The sequence below is a fragment of the Crassostrea angulata genome, chromosome 4, assembly GCF_025612915.1.
Source record: "Crassostrea angulata isolate pt1a10 chromosome 4, ASM2561291v2, whole genome shotgun sequence".
NCBI classification, from domain to species: domain Eukaryota; kingdom Metazoa; phylum Mollusca; class Bivalvia; order Ostreida; family Ostreidae; genus Magallana; species Magallana angulata.
In genome coordinates, this window is record NC_069114.1 from 12,112,338 (window position 1) to 12,135,982 (window position 23,645).

The window sequence follows — 23,645 nt, forward strand, 5'->3', positions numbered from 1 at the left end:
TCTGTATTCATATCGAATTAGCAAGAGGAACCTTTAACCAATTGGTATTTAAAATACAATCAAAAGCACCATGGCACGATGCTTGGATGTTTGTTTGCATGAAAAATATTTTCTGAGTTCTGTATCTTTTACAGTCTTTATACATTTTATACAACTCGGAAAAAACAGTTCTGAGATTAAAACATAGAAAATAAAAAATGGTTACTACGCCCCTAAAAGAATTATAATACAAAAATTTTAAAAGCAATTTTACATTTATTTTTGACTAATCGTTGATTTATACGAAATGCTTCGATCAATTTTTAAAAAAATATTTTCGACCCATCGAAATTTACCTGAAACTTGCATTACAAAGCAATAAATAGAAAATTACGCACCATAAATAAAACTAAGAATTTGCCATTAAAATAACTTGCATATTAATAAAAAGCAAGTGATCAGGCGATGCATTATAGTTCTGGCTGGCTATTGTACTTTTAGTTAGTAATACATCCAACACTCAGCATTTGAGTGCATTTCAAAAGCTAAGCGATCAAACACTGTTCTTAATTAAGATTTTACGAGGTCCTCTTATGCAAATTTGCCATTTGTAATTTCCATTCTGCATAACAATTCCATCGTCTTAAAATACTGTGGATTTATTGCGAAGGGAATAACTTCTTCCTTTCCATTTCGAAAGAAAAATGGGGAAGAAGGTGACGTGTTTTAATGAAATGTTTTACAATTAATTTATGTTTAAATGTTTTATTTTATATAGATTGAGACGGGGAAATTTTGGAAGGAGTGAGAAAGTTATTGCAAAAGTGCCGAAATAAATTATGCATATTAAAATGAAATACTGAAGAAAATTCTGTTGGATATATACATCCTGGATTTTGTTTTGCATAAATTCCATGCCAAGTTAATATTGTGTACAGTTGTGAAAATGAACATCTTAAATGTTAATGTTTTTTACATCGTCATGGCATCAACGATCGTTATCTCTAATGGTGGATTATTGGTCAATGGCAGCAACATATGTTCTTTTCCGGAGTGTAAAATAAACGTAGATGGAGAAAGGACTTCGGGGTTCTCTACAAGCGACCAATCACCAACCAACAACATTGAGAAAAAAGTAGTTATTGAAAATAATTACAATTGTTCCATTAACACAACGTCATTGTTTAGTCTTTTGAACGTAAATACTGACTATGGATTGATTTCCTTTGAATGTTTATCGGCTGTATGGCTGCAGTTTTATTCTGATGAAATACTTCCGAACAACGTTACTTTTTCGACCATAAAAATTTCAACATGTCGTTTCACTTTGGATTCCTATTTTGTGTTGAAGAAGAACTTCGGCAAAATTAGCTCTTTAGCATTAAAGGATACAACAATATCCGTTCAAAAAAATCCCTGTGATAGCATTCATTCGAGCAAAGATATGTGTAGCGTGTTGTCATCTGTAAACTTATTTTCCCTGGAAGGATCAACATCAAATTATGTACAACATAATCTCACGTTTCTAGTCAGTTGTCCCCATTCATATACTTCAGTTAAAACGCTATTAATGCAAGGTATTCCAATGGATCTACGAACAATATCCGTTCTTGAAAAAAAGTTCCCAAATTTGCAGAGGTTGGAAATTTCGTATTCAAACATAACAATGCCACCAAGGTTTCCATGGAATGAAGAAAATGAATATTCAAAAGAAAACATTTCAAAAGATTTAAAAAGTGCCAATCGGGAAAATACTGTATTTGACAAGAAATTTACACCTTCACTAACGCTAAAAAATAATAACATACGCGATTTAAGAAATTTTGCATTTAACGGAAACTTGCTAATATTGGATTTGTCTTGTAATGGACTTCGACATATTAATGAAACTACTTTCACTGGCCTTATGGAGTTGGAACGTTTAAACCTGAGAAATAATTCACTGAATACCATTTCAAGGAATTTATTCAAACTGCTGCAGAATTTGCAACATTTGGATTTGAGTTCTAATAACCTAAAAGAAATTTCTAAGGAGGTATTTTCGGATACCAAGAATTTAAAGTACTTGGATTTATCATATAATAAAATCAAAACTGTCGAAGAAAATGCGTTTGGAGGATTACCTAGTTTAGAAGAAATAAATTTAAGATCTAACGAAATAAAGCACCTGCCAGACAATTTGTTCATTGCCGCCTCTTTAAAGTTGAAAAATATACTCATTGATATGAATCCACTAGAAAACATTCCTTTATCTATACTTTACATTCGAACTTTGGAAAAAGCGAGTTTTCGGAACACAAATATTCACCTACGTAATATCAACGAAATGTTGTACAGAATAAATTGGTATTCTCTACAAATGAGTGTAATCACATCTTCACCAGGTACTATAGATAAAGTATTTTTCAAAACATCAGAGAAACTCAGAATAATAGATCTGTCTGGATCAAAACTTGAAAATTTTTATCTGGCACCGCTGGAAGGCTACAAAGAGTCTGGTTCAATCGTGCAAATGAAGAATAAAAAAAATGTTGTTCAAAAAATTTTTCTGTTAATTGTCAAGTACTTTGAATTCATTTTAGACGGAATCAAATTCACGTGTGATTGCAGAATCAACGAGTTTAATAGGATTATCCTTCAGGCAAAAGAACGTGGTGAGTTTTCCGGAACTGAATATATTTTTCAGAAATTAAAATGTTCTACGCCGGACGAAATGAAGAATGAACTGGTTGTCAATATCAAGGAATCAGATACTTACTGCAAAAAAATTGTTCCACATTGTCCATATAACTGCACTTGTTTTGAGCGACACGTTAGTAAGGTTATCATCGTTGACTGTCGGAATCGTGGTTACTTCTTCCTTCCGAATCGACTTCCAAATGGAATTCTTGATATATGGTTTCAACATAATAACGTGTCTGTTTTGGAAAATGTTGAATACTTAAATCGTACACGACATCTTTCACTTTCGAGCAACCAAATTCACGAAATAAAAACTAAAGCATTGGATCGAATAATGAATCTTAAACATCTTTTCTTGGATTCCAATAATCTAGTGACGTTACCACGAGAATTACAGAAGACGAACATAGATTTCATCGATATCAAACACAATCCATTTAAATGTGATTGCAAGTCACTTTGGATGAAACACTGGATTATAAAGAAATCAAAATATATCTTGGATATCGCAGATGTTACTTGTAATGTTGACAATGAGAGCGAACAGGGTACAAAATTCATCAATATTCCAGACGTTGACTTTGTCTGCATTGAAGATTATGACTCTATTAAAGATGGCATCATCCCAACCACAGCAAGTACACTTGCAGTTCTGCTTAGTTTGATAGGAATCTGTTTGTTGTATGTATTTAGATTTGAGGCAAAAGTTCTTACATTTCTCTATTTGGGCATCCATCCATTTGATTTGGATGATGATGAAGGCAGAGAACCCGTGGATGTTCTTGTTATTCACGTTCCAGGTTTAACACAGTGGGTGATGGACAACATAGTCACATATCTTGAAAAGCAAAAAAGTCAATACGTCGTATGCGAAATCATGAGGGATTTCATTCCAGGGTTTTCTTTTCAAGAAAATATTTCTAGCATCGTAAAAAATAGTAAACGACTTATATTGGTGGTGTCTCCAGAATTTTCATTGGAAGGACAGATGTTAAAACTTATATGGAACGAAGCACAAGAGAAAATTAAAACCTTACGACATAATTATGTTGTAACCGTGCTTTATAACGTACGATTTAGAAAAACAACCAACAAAGAAATGGCACGATTTGCTAAGAATAGTAATATTATAAAATGGAACGATAGATTGTTTGGTCAAAAACTTCTTTATTGTATGCCTGTTCATAAAGGATTCAGTGATATCGATGTGAAAGATAAGAAGTTACCTAACATACAAAACTGTGTTATGAACATGTACGGTGACATTACATTAAGACAAGAAGTTTACGATCGCCATGTTTTTATTTCATACTCCGAAACAGAAATCAACTGCATGCTTAACGATATTAAACCTGTTCTTGATGAAATAGGTTACACTTTATGGCTTCCCGACCGGGATTTTATACCAGGGGCATCAAAGGAAGAAAATATTCTCAAAGCAATTGACAGCTGCCTTCACACACTATTCTTTGTGTCAGAGAACCACCTGCTAGACGAGTGGTCAGTTTTCACTTTTCGAACTGCTTTTGAAAAATCTTTAAGGTCCAAAAGTAATCATTTGATTGTTATTTTGAGTGAAAATGTAGATATCGACGAGCTTGACGAGGAAATTAAAAATCTTGTAAGTACTCACGTAATTCTGCAAATCGGTGAGGAATGGTTTGTGCAAAAACTTTTGAATTCTTTATCAGATGCTAAACCTTGTGTACGATGTGTCGAGGATGAGGCTCAAATAGTAGAAATATTTAATTTTGAAAACGATATCCAAAGCGTAACAGATAGCATGTTGTTTGAATCATCAGAAGATAGTGACACTGACGTTAATAATGATGATGACGTTATAGAGAACAACAGAGACGAAATTAACGAGGATGAGGAACTAAAGGAAGAGGCTGACAATGCACAAATCAACATTGTCGTCGAAAATAACTTTGATGTACCAAGCGATGATACTAGAAGTTGCAGTTTAAATATGAATGAAAATGAAAGTATACAAAACACTCGTGAGGACAATTCAAGCTTGTCATACGAAGAGAATAGTGAAATAGATTCGTCCTCAGATACCGACGAAAGTGAAGACGAAAACAAAATTAGGACTGAAGTAAATCAAAGCAGCATTCACTTGAACGTAAGTGATGAAACATTGTTATGCGGCAAGTCCCTACAAATGAACATCAAAGACAGTATGTGCTTGAATGTTAAAGAGGAGGACGAAAGCTTGTCGGACATTCAGAATGTCAATGTATTTGAGGTGAGGTTAGAAAATCATGGACATACTGACATTCCGTATTATGGAGTCAGTTGTGAACATTACCAAATAACAGCTCCTCATAACCCTTCTAACTGTGAAGAAGTCAGCGACAGTGACAACTATACTGACTCAGAAAATGATGATAAAGAAATGTAAATAAGCTCATAACCGTAAATACAATATCTGTACGTTCATGTCTGACAAATAATTGTTATAATAAATTATTATTTTATTTTTGTATAATTTTTTAAAGATCTCTGCATGCATTCTAGGTCCATTCAAAGTTTTCTCTGTGATAATGAACCAAGAATTCTTTTATTTTGGGGAGGATGATACGACAACAGATCCAGTAATTTAGCTTCTCTGTGAACTTTTAAGAAGGTGAACAAGATTTGAGAAGATTATATACATGCATTTGTAGAGAAAATGTGTATTTTGTCAGAATTATGAAATCTGTGCGATAAATCATACTTAATCAAATGATAATTTTCATTTATAAGTTATTCAAATACTCCTTAGGTTGATTATGTAAATGCCATCCAAATTAACCGAACTTATACTCGGTCAATGCTGAAGTATAGTCTCCTCGTGTATTAATACGACGTTTAATTGCATTCTGATGCTCTGGCGTCATGGTTTTAATGGCAAAACTACTTTTATGAAAATAGCTCATTTTCGTTGTAAGACTAAAATTTGTAAAATTATGTTGCATGATAAAAAAAAAATAAAAAAATAATTCTCTTGTTTTGTTTGGACTTTGGTATAAAACGTGAAAATTTTTAATCCATACTGACTGTTATATGTCCGTTAGCTTACCATTGCCTTAATATTGCTTCGCTCATAGCCATAAGTTCTATATAGTATATGCACCAAGACATTAAATTTTGAACGGAATTCGAAGCAAATATCGATTTAATGAATTTATACAAAGGTCGAGAGAATATTAAAGATATATGATTGAAAAAATTAAAAAGATGATTGAAAAACAAATTGTTATTTTATATAATATTTAGTTGTGAATACATTATGTTCAAAAACTTTTAATTCATTCATTTACATAAGCGAATGCATGGAATGCTTTTGAACTTAAATAGAAAGGAAATCTGTTCTATAAAATTGACATATAATGTTCTTTAGCTGTCTGATATTTCAATGTAATGATCAGGGCAATATTCGTGGTTGATTTTTATTAGCATTCCTATTTTCAATATATTTTATAATGACTGAGTTACCGTTAGTGTTTTGATTTGTAAAGTTGTGTAATTGTTCAATTAACAAATCAATTTCTGTTTCGGAATAACGTGGCATGTAATTGAAGCTTTCACTAATTTCATCATTTGAAAAAATAATAATATCGAAATATACTGCATTGTAAAAGAAAAAAAGCATTATAAATGCACAGAATATTTACCTTCAGAAACTTTGTCACATATTAATGACACTCCATTTAATTTAGGTTTATGAGGCAGCAGTGCAGAACAATATTGTCTGGTTTTGTCCTTTCATTTATTATATAATCACACCTTTACAAGGATTTAATAATAATTTTCAAAAAATAAATTTAACATAGTTGCTCATATCATTTTAATTTAGTTTTATATTTAACAGGTGTGAAACATTTTTGTGTTTTCAGTGTGTTGTCAAATAGAGATGACATGAAAGAGATAGATAGATAGATAGATAGATAGATAGATAGATAGATAGATAGATAGATAGATAGATAGATAGATAGATAGATAGATAGATAGATAGCGTTGGAGGAATAGATTTATATATGGATGGGTAGATTAGGAATTAAAATATGAGAATACATTGGCTATGAATAATTTGGATTAATCACAGTTGCAGTGCAGAATAAATTGTTTTTAGTACAACGGACCCGAATTGCTTTGGCAAAACAGGTTCGCAGCATATTTATAGGGGTACCAGATATCATTAAAAGAGTTTCAATATGATGTAATAAGTAAAATACGTTGAAACGTTCTCGCAAAAAACCAAAGTCAAAGCAGTTGAGTTGTGATTGATTTAAACTCAGAATCATTTTTGCATCTTTATTAAATTTCCATATTTATTTCCTATTGCAGAGTTTTTTTTTTATAAATAATCAAATAATCTCTCTCTCTCTCTCTCTCTCTCTCTCTCTCTCTCTCTCTCTCTCTCTCTCTCTCTCTGTAAATATATAGATAAATAGATAAATTATAGAAAAAAACTAGACACAACCTCGTTCACAAAACAGCTTTCAGTAAAGGGCTATAGATAAATGACTTAAGAACCCTTTGGTCCCTTGATTTAAGGGCCCTTATTCTTGAAATCAAATGAAAGGTCATTTACTTCTGAACACATTTTGTCAACAAATGTTTAGAAAGTCGTTAACCGTTCTCGAGCGATATGGGAAAGAACGTTTTAGGGGTCGATCCCTTATCTCCTTATAGGGGCCGTTTTACGAATTTTGAAGGTTACATATTGTTAAGAACATCATTCTGAACAATTTTTATTCTTTGCTGCATTTCATAATATTTTTCCTTTCTGAGATATGGGTTATCAAATTTTTGACTTTTGGCCCCTAAAAACCCCTGATTACATAACACATGATAAAATCATTCCATTGCTTGGGTACATAACTCTAAAATTAACATATTTACGTTTATAACCTTTCACAAAATATCCCTCAGTAAAGGGCTAAAGATAAAAAACTTTATGGCACTTTGGTTCCCAAATTTTAGGGGTCAGCCCCTTTTTCTTGATATATCAAATAAACGGACATTTAATTCTAAACACATTTTGTTCAACTAGTGTTTAGAAATTTGTTACCGTTCTGTAGATATATGACAAAGAAGCTTTTAAGGGCCGGTCCCTTATCTCCTTTTAGGGGTCATTTAGCGAGATTTTGAAGGTTTCATATTGCTAAGAACATCATTTTAAACAACCTTTCTGCATTTCAAAATATTTTTTCTTTCTGAGTTATGAGTGATCGAAATTTTAGACTTTTGGCCTCTGAAAACCCTTAATTACGTAACACATTATAAAATCATTGCATTGCTTGGATACATAAATGTAAGATAAACATATTTGCTTCTATAACATTTCACAAAATATCTTTCAGTAAAGAACTATTGGTTAAAAAATTGTAGAGCCCTTTGGTCCCCTGAATTTAGGGGCCAATCTCTTTCTCTTGATGTTAAATGGAATGTCTACTAAAAATAAACATTTTTACGTTACATGTCTTAACAAAATATTTTTCAAAAAGAGATAAACAAAGAAAACCCGAAAAAAATGACGTTTTTTAAATCTCAAATTTCCGGTCCAGGCGAGCATCAGCGCCTTTTGAGTCAGACAACAATGAATGCCTAAAGATACATCTACAATCTTTCGACTACAATCCCTGAATGTTTGAACTCAATATCTTCAATCGTTAAGGAGAAGATCCCAGGACAAGCCGACCCTCTGAAAATCGCTAAAACGTCAATATCTCAAAAACGGAATTTACGTCATCCAAAATAAAAAAAGATTAACTATAAAGTTTAGATCAGTATCTATCATATCTGAAAGTTTATTGAAAATCGGTTGAGTCGTTTTTGAGAAATCGCGTGCTCAAAATTTGTTGGAAAAAAAGAAAAATAGCGAAGAAAAAGAAACAGAACGAAAACAAGACGGTCTTCCGTTGGAAACGGAATACCTTAATAAATTTAAAGAGAGACGTTATCCTAATTCAAGTCAAAGAAAGATAACTCAATGTAAAATGCAGTTTGCTTGATTTGGTAAAAACATTCATGAATAATACATCTTATCATCATCATCATCATCGTCATCGTCGTCGTCGTCAACATCAACATCATAATCTACATGTCGAAAGTACAACAAAAGTAAACGCCACTAATTACGAACATTGAACAGGTCTATGAAAGAAAAACAAAGTTGTTTGTCCATTTTTGGGGGAGCCGTTTTAAAGGGGCATTAGCAATTTTAGTCAAAATATATTTTTCTAATTTTATAGTTTATAATGCTTCAGTAATGCATTTCAAATAATAAACCAGTTTAAGTGTCAGTCATAGATTTATAAGCAAGAATCAGAGCTTACAATTCTTTGTTACATGTTTGCAAAGAAGGCTTGTGAAATGTTTTTATTTACATTGGTTCAATATACCAGTAAAAGTTCTTTTTTCCTTTCTTTTTTCAAGCTTTTTTTTTGTCTACTTAGATAAAACAAACAGGACAAGGAAAAGTTACAAACAGAGAAAGAAGTTGTGTTGGGTAACAAAGAAAATCTGTTCGGTTCACTTGACTGGAAAAACAGACAGTGTACCATGAACATGTATAAAGTTATACATTTGTTGTATTTAATGGATAATTGTTAAACTTAATTTGCATACACGAGAATGTCATCCATTCAATTCAGGTAGTATTTGACAACCCCTCTAAATAAACAGATGCGGTTTAAATACGAAACTTTTACTATATCGTGAAAATTCCGATGATAAAATTCTTATCTTATTAATGCAATGCTGTACTTCAAAATACTTCTATGTACTTCAAGATGCTTATTGTCAGTTTATACAGTCATTTTTATTGCTTGACTAAAGGCAAAGTTTTTGATAAAAAAAAAAAAGGTACAGGATAAGTATTCTTAAAAAAAATATGTGTATATTTAACTTGGATTTCAGTATGTATTATTTTCCAGTTTGCAAAGACAGACAATTAGTTACATGACTGCATGAGATCCCCCATTTGACAGAAATAAGGTAAGATGTATGATGAAAGACGAAGCTTTTGCAAATAAAAGAATTTCGACCTAGAACAAACTACTCTTCTTTCACTCGAGTGGGTTTCTTTGACAGCAGAGCTATATGTATGTTATTGAAATATTAAAGACAATTGTCGTTTAGTGAAACACTTTCCAAAGTGACAATTAAGTGAATTTCATTATACAATTTGAGTTTCGAGCTGATTTTATAAACTTAAACAGACACAATATTGTGGTGAGGCAAATTTGAAAAACCTGCACAGGGAAGATTGGTTGAAATTTCTGAAATAATTTAACATTGAAATTGACATACTCACACAGCAATATGTACTTTTGATTTTAAAGAAAGGAAATATGTTTGCTAAACCTATATTTAAGCATGAAATATATATTTTATTATAATAGATAGGTTCGCATTCCTTTTTAAGCACTGCATATTGTACAGATAGATTACTACAAAGAATTTCTCAGCAATGCATCATGTTGGAAATTTAACTCCCGCTAGCTATGTTAAACTAGATTTAAATTGCTTGTCCATAAAACGGATTGAATATACTTACTTTTATATTTAAAACTAAAAGCTTCCTGGAGTTGTTGTTTATGACGTTGCTGTCCATTGAAGGCACTGGTGAATCTGATAAACTCCAGAAATCTTTCATAAACAACAATTCCAGAAAAGAAATATTCTTTTAATTTGATCTACCACGACAAAATGATCAAAATTAATACAACGTTAGTTATCATATATACTCACTAATATTTCATGTGTTTTATTCAAACTTCGAAACGAACAAAAAATTACAATGCAGCTCTTCCTTTGCACGCAATAATGCTTGGATGGTTGCATGTTTTACGACCAAATCGCAATACTTTATTTTTAAAGTGTAATTTTATCAAACAGAAGGAAATGCTTGAAGTAAAACAAACTGATGTATCTACCAACAATTCCATGCAAATTAAACTTTAAAAAGCTGTTTGTCATACACGCCCACCTGTTCAAAATTTTTTATCGGCAACAATTCATCTGGGAAGGGTTTTCTTTAATTTATTCAAAAGGATTAATGCAAATGTGCATAGAAGATTATTTTCATAGAAAAGTGCAAACTTGCTTACAAATGTTGAGGAGTGAACAAAGTTTCTTTCCTATGGTAGATTGTAAAACAATAAAAATAGTTATTAATGATAGTGTAAAAATGAACAAAGTAACTGTTGTCAATTGATATTTCGGAAATAAACAAATTGGTATTTTATACTTATCTATCATGTTTCTTGCATGTACCTTAATGCATTCGCTTACACTCACAGCAGCTGACCAATGATATAACATGCCGATCATTCATTCAAAAGGAATGCTTGTTCAACATTGTTTCAGTCAATCGAGTTTCATTTAGTACTGGCTTACACTGGTGGTTAACCTGCGATATACTGGTGTCCAATCCATTGGAATCAAAAACTATCAATCAATGAAAATGAAAAGTATTAAACTTACAAATTAAAAACGATTCATTGCACGTATTAATTTGTATTTTTTTCTCTGGTTTAAAACCTTGTTAATCTATTCAAACATAATCTTTAAGGGGTCATGGTCACAATTTTACTTTTCTAATCTTTATATTGACAATGCTCCAATACGTTTTCGTATTAAAGTCAGTTGTCAAGTTATAAGCGTAGAGGGTAGAGGTAACCATTCTTTATTATATGAACAATGCCAGTGCCTTGTTTTTGTTTACAATCACGTTTATAAATAGAAAATACGTTGTTCAAAACAAAATAAGTAGTGCCAACATTAGAAAATGTGAAATTATGGTCAGAATAATCTTATAGCTAGAAACAATGTAAGCAAAAATCATTCTTTTAACAGTATTTATTTACATTTTCAACTGTCTTAGTCTGTGATAACTATACGAATCAATTTTGAAGCCTATAACCCATTAATTTCATGAAAGATGAGCGACACAAAATAGGCGTGTCGTATAGCAAAACCGAAAAATGGTATTGACTGCGCCGCGTAGTATTAGTACACAGCATATGCTGCATGAAAAAAAAATGGTAATAACATGTTATATTAAAGTGAAGAAATTGGAAATAATATAAAAAAAAAATAAGTAATAAATTTGGTCGGGGTGTGGTCAAATCTATCAGAAAGACCTTCGGGTTTATTGGATTGGACCACGTCTAGACCGAAATCATCACCTCATAATACTAAAAAAAAGGATTCTTTATTCCTTAAATACAATCTGTGTAATAAATACATGTCATGAAATCTTTTTGCGTAGCAATGGAAAGTAAACTGTGTCTCTTTTAAAAGTTAAAATTCAGGCTCACCATTACAAATACCTATATATCAAAAATTGTAATCATAAAAAATGGAAAAATAGAAAGGATTCCTCAACCATTTCGTAACCCTGTCCTTAACTAATAAATATGAGTAGAATGGGTGAATCTTGATACATTAGACGATATGTATAAGAAGAAATTAAGCAGATCGGAAAAGACACATTAACAAAACACGTGACTTCGTTTATTGCAAATCCTCAACAGCTAAAGGAAACTTACCATCAGACAAAAATACGTCTAATATACAACTTACATATGATGTATTTATAAATAAAGTAAATGGCATATAAAGGCACTTCGAACACGATAATTGAAATCAATGGCACGTGACACGAATGGAACAGAGTAACATTATGAAGGTTATGCGAGTTCACAACAATTTAGTAAACAAGATAAGTTTATGAAGGAGAATGACCACTCGACTTGTATTTTTTGGAAGTTATATTTGAGCCATTAATGGATATTTTTTTTCTTTTTATACATATAGATAGATTTCGACAGAATACATTGGCAAGCTAAAGGAGAAAACATCAAATTATCTCTGTAAGCGCAATCATGTTATAAAGGCTTTCAAAGGTCCGGCAGAACTTAAGGTCTATGAGAATTAAATGTTGACACTGTACCCGTACCATAAAAAATGTTGTATATGCCCATTATCGAGTAAGAAAGGGATTTTATGAGAGTACATATATAAAAGATGAATAACCTGCAAAATTTAAACAAAAATTCCGAAATTCACGTTCTTGCTAATTTACTTGGAGCCACTTCTTACATTATCATTTCAAGAAAATTCTTCAATTATTAAAATGAAATGGCAAATTTTCTAGATTTTTATCACCTTCAACATCATTTTCTTCTTCATCATAATTAACAAACCAACAAGAACTCTCATTATTGCACATCTTTTTAAATTGTTACATACATGTATCATCGATAGCAAAAATGAGCATAAAATAAAAGTACATTTTTTAAAATGTCATACATTTTGTCGAAGCAAATGTCATATGAAACATGACTCTCCATCCTTTTAGAATATTCAATGATATACAGTCATACATTTTACAACTGTCCAATGCATGTACGCCCTTACATAGAGATGTCGTAACCCAAGTGAATACATACCGTTTGAGATAGAACACGTGTTAGCGATCAATTTTGAAGGACTAGGATTTCACTTAGATATGTGATTGGATGGAAGTGAGGAAAAGTCACTCAAACCACAAAAAACATGAATGGAAAAATCATCAATTCAAATAAGATGACTGTAGGGCTCACGTTGGGGTCAGAAGTATGTCGAATTTTTGACAAGGTTTCGAGTTGTTCCGTTGACATAAATCCGTGTTGCTTCCGACTTAAGAAAATGATTGATGAATTTTCAAAAAATCCTGAAAAAATAGTTTCGAATAAGACGCATTAAAAGGGGACACATGCATAAAAATTTACATTTATCCGAATATGTTATCAACAAAAGTCAAAAATTAAATTTATTTAAAAAGGTTATCGTTCATGCATTATTGAAAAGAAAATTGCTGGATGCACATCTGTATAAAATTTACCATTTGTAGAGTTCTTTTTCATTAAGAATAAATATCATTTAACTTTTAACAGGATTGTGTTATTTACTTCAAATTAAAAGAAAAAACAACTATAAGGTTTCGAATAATTTTTTAAAATTTGAACAAACTGACTTGATTTTGATTTCCAAGGCGGCTGTACCAAATTATTTTTTCATGGTCTTTGCATGCTGCTGGTAACTGGCTTCTTTCTAAAATGCAATTTTACTTTCGCATTATATCCTTTTAAAAAATGTGAATAGGAAATTCAACATATCACGAATTTACACTTTGAAGTTAAAATCTTAATCATAAAAATCTAAGTAAGGGGTTCGGATTAAGACGACATTTTCCTTGCTTGTCTAGATCTTTCTTAAGAGGGATATTAGCACAGTGCACATTTCACAAGCCCACGCTTTGCATAATGTCCTGCTACCAAATCTTTCTAGGAAATAAGTTTTTAAAGTGTAACTAGTGTGCTTCTATACAAAACAATTAAGTTAATGGAAAGAACGTGCAAATCATAAAATACAGAAAACATTTTTGCATGAAGAGCATTCTGTTTTCATATCTCTGTCATAAAACATTTTTTTTGCAAATGTATTCGTGAAAAAACGGAGCTAGAAAGAAACTTAGTAAAATCAAAATGGTCATTACAATTTCTGGTTTGACAATTATATCTGCCGATCCAAATCGACAAATAATGGGAGAACAATAACATCTGAAACGGTAGATGTACAGAGGACAGTGACGTAGAATGGAAGATTTATGACTTGCTTTTTGTTTAACATGCGTGTTTGATCTAAGGAACACTGTTAAAGTTCCTATGGCTTATTCATACATATACCTTGTAATAGGTCTCATTTACACATTAGCCTTAATTGATAGAGTATATATCACATTAATTGCTCAACAATTCTATGCAAATCTATTATGGGCAAAGAAAAGCATTTTATTAGGTGGTATTATTGCTGTGACGTCATTCTTACTAAGTAAGTAAACAAAGGTACATATTACAAAGTCAAAAACCAAAAGCAGGGATTTGTTGGGGGCGAGGCCAACGAATCAGGTACTTATTTTCCCCAGCCGGAATTGAACACTTTAAATGCATTTAATTATCCAATAATCTTTCTAGCACCAGATATACGGTTCCTATATAAATATAGACAATATTTCCCAAGAAAACTTACAAGTGATACAATCTTGCATCGGAGCTAGGTAAGTTCAAAAATAATATTGTTTTATATATGCAGCGCATTATAAGAGCTGTCGGAAAAAAATATATCAAGGGCATATCTTATCATAGTTTTTCTTTCATGTTAGAAATTTACATGATTTCTCAGGTGAGCACTTTAATTGAATTATCCAAAATATGGTGCAGTTTCTACACCACTAAATTTGCATATATTGTGCATGTCTTCATTATGCAACATTTAATCAGGTGAGGTTTGTTTATGCATTATTGAGTTTATTAAGACAATTTCATATGGTATACACTTGTCATTCAGGCAAATAAAACCAGATAATTCTAGAATCTCAACATTTAAAACATTGCAAATTTGAATACACCTTTAGGGGTCCGATGGTGGCGGTCATTTTAAGTCCTAATTGATCTCTTTAAGAAGAGCACTATATAAAGATATAAAAAAAAGAGTTACCCAAATTTCAAAGCTAATATCTATAGAATTTTTCTTTGCAAAGGTTTATGGCTTAAATCATCATTTCTTAATATCTAAGGCCAAGATCTAGTTAATGATTCCAGAAAGTATTTTTGGTGCTAGAAACATTATGACGTCATAATTAATTTGAAGAATCTTTTTCCCGTACTTTGAGGCGTTAAAGAAATTAGTTAGAAAAGTAAACACTTCCTTGACATTCTATATTAAATTATGGGAAAAGTAATCCTGATACCTATATTTAATTTGACATCATTTGGAGAGACTGTAGGCATTTTAGATATATTTTATTAGTCAAAAATGGACAACACTCCGCGATTTGTTCCTTATTTCTTTCATATTTCATTGAAAATGACAGTTTAAAACAAGATTTTTCGTTGTGTTTACAAAAACTTTTAGCCCCGGTACACCCTATCAGACAAAGCTATTGTTTTGAAGCATCATTGGAAGAGTTTACATCTTAAAACTTATAAACCTGAAGGCACCTTTCATTTACTAGATCTTGACCTTAATGTAGATCTGATGGTTATTTTGGTAACTATTCAGCCTCCTCAATATCTCGTTTTCATAGCCTAATCATATTTCAGATTAATATTTATGCTATGAAGTTTTTTTTTAACTATTACACAAAAAATCATTAATTGTTAAAGAATTAATATGTATTTGATCCCCAAAAGTGTAAACCCTTTCCTTTTTAACATTCAAACATGTACATGTATATATAAATTTTATGCAAAAGCACTGAAAAAATGGAGCATAATTATAATTATATTAAACAAAAGTACTTTTTCAAAATTCTGCAAAAATGCATTGAATTGTCAACTTTCTTAAAGCTGATCAAAATTTTTCGCAGACAGAGCCTCATGTTTATTTAATAGGCTATCATAAAGCGCCTATAACAATAATTTTCAAACAATTTAAAGAACATTGTTAATTAGATCTTGTTTTCTGTGTTCAATAGTACAACACCTACTTGCTTTTGAATGCTTTTAATAATGCATATCTTCTCCATATCTAAGACCAACTAAAATATTTTAATCAGGTAAAACCGACTTTTTCAGGGAAAAATAAGTCGCCATTTGTATAAGATCTTATATGATCATATCCCTTTTTAGACCCATGAAGTCTCGTTTTTCTATCAAAAGGCGCCATAACAGTATGTTAACCTGTCATAATTTGATTTGTTTAATTTTTCTAATTTAAATTTTAATCATGCACCTTCTAAGCTTTTTTTATTTTATCTTGTTATGTTTAATTAGAATTAAGAAGTCGTTTTTTGAATGCGTGTACCCTTTTTCAGAAAGAGTGCACCATTTAAACACACATTCATGTAGGTCTTGAGTTTCAACAGGTAAAGAGCATAGGGCACGAAATTCCTCTTTTATAAAAATAGAAAAAGAAACCTTGCATACAAATAAATATCCTTGTATTATTTTATAACAAAGTGCATTAGGGATGACATATTTTATTATTAACTCCAACTGTCACACGTTGCAATTTATTTTACCTTATGCGACTTTAAAAAACGGGATAGAAACATTGTTGCGTCATTTGATAGGACTAGGTCATTTTAACGGTATGTTTTTTTTACTGTATTTTAATGTTCATGATTACCTAGGCTTTGGTTATGCTTTCTTTCTGAATAGAAGAGATATAAGATGATCTGGTAGTTATTGCTTTGCGTGTGTCGACAAAAAATTGGAATGTTTCATTTATCGAGTAGTAGTAGGTCGTTTCAGTTATATATTTTTACCGCAATTCAAGGTTCAGAATTATGTATGCATTAGTTTAGCTTTCCGAATAAAATAGAAATAAAATGGTTAAGTTGATATGTTTTCAATATGTTAAACAAAATGATAAGAATGATTTTTCAAAGGGGTGTTTTTGCTTCATAATCATGTAGGTATTGATAATGCTTTTTAAACAGAAGGGAAATAACATGGTAAAGATATCATTGCATTGCATATGTTAAACAAAATGATATTGATGATGTGTTAGCGTATGATACATGTTATAAGCCCTTTCAACGGCATGGTTTTTTCTGTACTTCAGAGCTCACAATAATGTGAGCAATAATTTAGATGTAAATTCGTGTGCAAGAAAGCCATGAATATTGGTCCCCCAAGATCACTGATGTTTCTACAGATGTCCAAATAAAACAAACTACGATTATTCTTTCAGCGAGTAAACTTTACTCTGTACTTCTTCAGAATATTTTGTTTTTAAAATGTCCACTGATCAATATCTTTTATTTTTTATTGTAGTTTTTGCACAACTTTTGTCGAAAATCAGATTTAAATTGCAATTTTACATGTTTGACAAATTTTACATCATTTTTTTGTTAAACTGAAAGTTTGTCATAAATTTAATTTGATATAAGGATACAAAGAATTGTTTGTTTCAGTTTTTTTTATCTATGTAATGGATTTACACAAAATTCATACAACAATGAGAATATAAACAAAATTTTAGTCTTTATTACCCATAAAAATACAACTCTCATTGTCAACTTTTTTTTGGAGTTATCAAACTTGAAAGAGATATTTCTTATCCCCGCTGACTATATATCATTGCATACACTGTTCGCTGATTGATGACCCAGTCCTATGTTATCGACACACAAAAAGCTGATATTAGCGGTTCTATCGTATGATATATCATTCATGAATTCAATTAGAGTCGCCAATCAGACCAATAAGACAGACAGATTTCAAGTGAGTTTCAACGGCCTGTATTTACTAAATATGTACATAATTATTCTTACAGGAAGCTACGGAAAGATTTTACCACTCGACTAGATCTGCGATCTCTGATAGGCCAAAATGGACGCGTGCCAAAGGATAAAACATTCTTAATCAGAATTTGTTACAAAGTTTGGACAGCCAACACAAGGCGAAAGACTTAGCAACACATGCTTGTTTAAATTGAATGTAAATCATACAAACGTGGAATATTCATTTGTGACTGACTAGAGCATCTCCTGTATATCAACAGCGAACAAATATTAGAATAAGCAGTGTTTGATAAAACATTATCCAAAATGCTTCGAAATTTCAACGTTATTTGGTGCTTCTGCTTTATTGCTGTGAAACTTTCGACAGCAAACATTGTTACTCAATGTGGAATACCGAAGTGTCTTTACAGACAAGTTAAGTCTACATCATTCAGTGTTATGGAAGTGAACAATCAGCCACTGAAGACAAACATTGTAGGAATTTCTTTGATGCCTCCATCATCAGATGAGTGCTATCTGAACGCAGCTGATGTGTTAGATAGTTACCATTTTAACGGAAACAGGGCAGTTGCTGTCTTGATCATGCGATGTGCTGCAAACTACACTATTCATTTTAATCCAGACGCCAGACCAACTATACCAAATGCGGTTTTTCATGTGCAAGTAGAAAACTGTCTTTTGACAACAGATAGCTTGAACACACTTAGTAACCGCGCCAGTTTTAACCACGTGTCTTTCATCAATACATATCCACTTCAAAAGTATTCTTATTGTGATGGTTCAAAATTGCTAAATTCTAACTGCAGATATCTCAAGTCCGCCAACGCCATAGGGATTATTTTGCCTGAAAAACATAATGCAGTCAATTTTTCTGAAATGTTTCAATGTAATGAAACATTTCCAAATGTTAAAGAGTTGCAATTTAGACGTTTTGACTTAAATCAACATCTTTCTCATCTTAAGTATAAGTTTCCAAACCTACAAGATCTACAAATATCCGATTCCTTTTTGAAGACTTCGCCTAATTTTCCATGGAATAATAAACGAATGTACTTTGAAAACAACAAGTCGCTATCTGAAACTGGTTTGTACGATTCTGCTACAAGATACAATGTCATCATACAGCCAAACATGCGAAAGCGGGTTCTTAATTTAAATTCAAACGATATAGAAACGCTTGTAGGATTCAGATTTGAGGGATACTTGGACATGTTGAAACTATCAGGGAATGGTCTGTCCTCCTTCAGTTCATTCACGTTTTCTGGTTTGCTAGGTCTCCAGCATCTTGACCTGAGTGTGAATTACCTTTCAAAACTTCCCACTGATGGGTTCCGTGGTTTAACCGCCCTCCGACACATGAATTTACACGCGAATCTCTTGTCTGTGGTTTCTGATGACATGTTTTATTATAATACGGAACTCGTTTACCTTGACCTCTCCAACAACAGCATATCAATGATTGGACCCCACGCCTTCTCAAGACTTCACCACCTTCAAGAACTTAGACTGGAGTATAACAACATAGTAACTCTCAGTTATTCTATGTTTCCAGCTTTCTCGGTTTCTTTCAGGTCCTTGATTTTGGACGGTAACCCACTGAGCAAATTTCCGGATGCTGTTCTGTATTTCAAAACGCTGCAAGAAGTTAGTTTAAGATATACCAGCATTGATTTTCAAAATTTTACACAGATGCTTCTGGATTTGAATTTCTCTTTGCTTGCTGAAGGTAACGCACAAAGCTCGACCACAACAGAGACCGACCTGCTCAAATCGTCTCCAAGGAGGCTGAAAAGGATCGATTTAACAGGAAGCAAAATTAACAACCTCCATCTAAAATATTTCGGAACTAGTCTTTCAACACGGTTAAATGCTCGGATGAAAAAGCTTAAGCTACTGATTTTGCTAAAATATTTCCAATTCATTTTGACCGACAATCCCATTCATTGTGACTGTCGAATCAACCATTTCACTAGATTTGTTAAAAGAATGCTTGCTGATGGCCTTCTGAGGGGAAACGAGTATTTCTTCAATGACTGGAAATGTTCATCTCCGGCTGAATTCCGATACAAGCCAGTTTTCCAGGTGCCCGAGTCGGATACGTATTGTAAAATAGACATTCCAAAATGCCCAGCTACCTGTTCCTGCTATGAAAGGTCTGTCAGTGGAATAACGATCGTAGACTGTCGGAATCGCGGACTTACAGACTTTCCGGAACAGCTACCAGATGGAATTCTGGATCTTTGGTTTCAAAACAATAACATTACAAACGTCACACGCACTTCCTATCTATCAAGAACAAGACAACTTTTATTAAGTGGGAACAAACATTTGAAAGTGAGCCCCGAGGTTATCAGAGGGTTCGACATTCTTAAATTGGCGACATGATAAGTATTGCACAACATCATATTTTTATATGTATTATTTTCGAAAAAAAAAATACACACGGGTATGACACTGATTGTTGTTCTATATACTGATGATGTTTATTTATTTGAATCTTCAGGAAGCTAATGATCCTAGTTCTGTATCTAATGACCAGCTGCATGCATATGTAGAAGAATAAGTTTATATATGTGCAAGTCACATATATTTCTATACTCAGGGCAAAATGTAATTGAACTTGGGCATTTCTATGCGTCTTTTTTTTTTTGCTATTAATATGTGATTTTTATATCCATGATTTTATGTTATTTATATTGTCAAGTATATAATGCATGTTTTTTTTCGTTTCTATGTAATAAAAATTATTTTATTGAATTATTTGAATTTTTCATTTGTGTCCAACTACGGTGAAATTTTAATTAATTAGTTCAAACAAATAATTTACTTTTCGTAGTCCAAAGCTATTTTGCTACAATCAATAAAAGATATTTGTTATCATTAAAGCATCTATTCTCTGTCCCAGGTTTTTCTTTTTTTTTCATAATTTGACAATTTAAAAATAATTCACATGCTTGCCAGTGAGGTGTACTTTATATCAATAAATTATATTTACATTTCCAGTGTCTTTGTCTGTAATAACACTATGTATCGATTTTGTACTATAAAACCCATAATACAAATGACGCCAAATTGAGGCGCCAGCGGGGTTTGCTTATTCATATTTATATATTTAATCATACGATGGCCTAAAATTATATAAATATAAGTAATAAGGAATCATTCTGTGAATATTATGAGGTGATAATTTCGTTCGTAGCGTGATCAAATCTATCATAAAGCCCTTCGGGCTTTATTGGATTTGATCACGCCCCGACCGAAATTATCACCTCATAATACTCAAAGAATGATTCCTTATTCCTTATATAAGGTAAAGCATCGATCAAAAGACTTCTTTATAGTTGACACGTCTTTTTATTAACCTAAGCATTTGACGAGAACAGAGATTTATATTAAAGGAAAGGGGTAAAACAGCACTTTTCCCCTTCTGTTGAATTAATTTAGTGTTTGAATTTAACGAGAAGTACAGTTTTCAAAAACCATAATATACCTAGTTTTACTGAAGTACTCATTTGAAAAGGTACTAGTATTGGTGTTCTTTGACTGGTCTTGAAATCAGAAACCTTATGTATCTAATCATTTGATACTTCGAGTTGAGATTAAATTCAGACAACATAATTGATCAAGGTGTGTGTCAAAAAAATGTGGAATATTAATGAAAAAATGTTTGTTTAAGATTTGTTTTTATTGCTTTAACTTTTAAGCAGATTAAAAAAGCTGCAAATATGATCTCAACTTTCGTTTTTTATCATTGTACTCCTGATGAAAAGAAACAAAAAAGTTAAAGACATTAGGGGATCGAACCAGCAACCGCAATTACAAGACGTGTGTCCGACTCGCAAGTAGGCCATACATGCTGCATTTTATTACTATCCAGAATACCTCACACAATTTTTCATCATTATGATCCAAGAACTAGCATGTGGTTCGCGATGTAAAATCCTCATAGAATATTTTAACTGTAGCTTCGTGTATGAACCTGACAAGCTAGATTTAAAAAATGACAATAAGAAACCGTGAACCATCTCGAAAATCCATAAAACGAAATACAAATTCAAAGCAGAGCAACACGGACTTCCAAATCGATAGAGGTGGATCAGGTGCCTAGGAGGAGTGAGAATTCTCTTTGTCGTAATCGTAATTGTTTTTTAATGCATTTTTAATAACCAGATGCAATTTGAGAGTCAGTCGTAGAATTATATGCAGGATACATGGCTCAAAAGTTTTTGTCATGTAAACAAGGCGTATGCCCTGTTTTTTTTTTACATAGGTTCAATACACCAGTGAAAAATCTTTTTCAAGCTGATTTGTCTATCTTCTTACAGATTTTAAGCATAAATAAACAGTCCCTAACATTTTACACATTCGTTTCAGGCTTGAAACTGAAATTTTTACTTAAAATTCAGAATGCAAACAAAATTTTTGTTTACATAGCAATGAATGTAAGTTCTGTAACTCGCTTATAACTCAACGAATGGCACTCATATTTTGGTTGTCTATTAAAAATGCCTTACTGAGGCATTGTAAACAATAAAGGGGCATGATCACGATTTTGGTTGAATTCTATTTTTATGTTTTTATTATTTAAAATGCTTTAGTAATGCATTTCTAATGGTCAAATAAAATTTGAGAATCATTCGTAGAGTTATAAGCATGATACAGGGCTCACAAGTCTTTGTCATGTAAACAAGGCGGCTCGTGTCCTGTTTTTGTTTACATAAGTTCAATATACCAGTAAAAAAATCTTTTCCAACTTATTTGTCTATCTTTTTATTTATTTTAAGCATAGAGAAACAGTTTCTAACGTTTAACACATTCGTTCTAGGTTTAAAACTAACGTTCAAAATGTAAACAAACGCTCTGTTAACATAGCGAAGAATTCCAAACTCGCTTATAACTCAACGAATGACACTCAAATATCGGTTGCCTATTAGAAATGCCTTTCTCAAGCAATGTAGATATTAAAATCGGAAAAATATTTTTTGAGAAAAAAAGTGACCATGCCCCTTTAAAATCGGAAAACAGAATTTTTTACCAAAATCGTGCAAATGCTTTCGTATTATTAACAAAAAACCTGATAGATTTACCAAACAAAGATAAGCAAAGATATATAGATTCATGTAGCAATTTTTAATATACGTGTGATAATATGATAATAAAGTATTGCATTGTAACTACAATAAAATAGTAATTCTGAAGAAATAAATTTCAGATTATACTAAAGAAGCAAATTAATTGCATTTCGAATAGAACGTAAAAATATTTATTTGATGCATATTTTGCAGGGAGTGTTATTCGGCATATAAGATAACAAAATTACAGGTAGTCAAATTAAAATTAGTGAGAATTTTGAGGAGAATTGCGCATGGTCGTCCGTCAGGTTTGTTTACAGTTTCACATACAAGATTTTATAATGTAAAATCAACATTATTGATGTTGACGTCGTCGTTTAGATCCTCTATAATTTTTTTGGAGTTGTTTTCACATACAAGTAAACAATTTTCAGGCCTTACGCCCAAATAAAATACATGCAGGCACGTTTTTACAAACGCTGTGCAATACTTCTTCGCCTCCCCCTCAAATATAATTTGTCTCAATCCATTGTATTTATTTTTTTTTCATGCTTGTTTTCCGTTTTCACAATATGTTGATGGATTTCTTAAAACTCTGGATATTCCTGCATATTTTACAT

At 31.9% G+C, this 23,645-nt stretch overlaps 2 protein-coding genes across 2 annotated transcripts; both read left to right on the forward strand.

Annotated features, from left to right (window-relative positions):
- Nucleotides 1-772: 772 nt before the first annotated feature.
- Nucleotides 773-5,647, forward strand: LOC128180024 (toll-like receptor 6). The gene has a single exon (XM_052847806.1). The coding sequence runs from the start codon at nt 926-928 to the stop codon at nt 5,066-5,068; it is 4,143 nt and encodes a 1,380-aa protein (XP_052703766.1). The 5' UTR covers nt 773-925; the 3' UTR covers nt 5,069-5,647.
- A 12,213-nt stretch (nt 5,648-17,860) lies between these two features.
- Nucleotides 17,861-20,901, forward strand: LOC128180027 (protein toll-like). The gene has a single exon (XM_052847810.1). It carries the CDS (start codon nt 18,260-18,262, stop codon nt 20,336-20,338), a length of 2,079 nt encoding a protein of 692 aa, XP_052703770.1. The 5' UTR covers nt 17,861-18,259; the 3' UTR covers nt 20,339-20,901.
- The last annotated feature ends 2,744 nt before the right edge of the window (nt 20,902-23,645 follow it).

Bases quoted from the DNA above. Each gene is read 5' to 3' on its own strand.
- LOC128180024 (XM_052847806.1), top strand. From the start codon at position 926: ATGAACATCTTAAATGTTAATGTTTTTTACATCGTCATGGCATCAACG.
- LOC128180027 (XM_052847810.1), top strand. From the start codon at position 18,260: ATGCTTCGAAATTTCAACGTTATTTGGTGCTTCTGCTTTATTGCTGTG.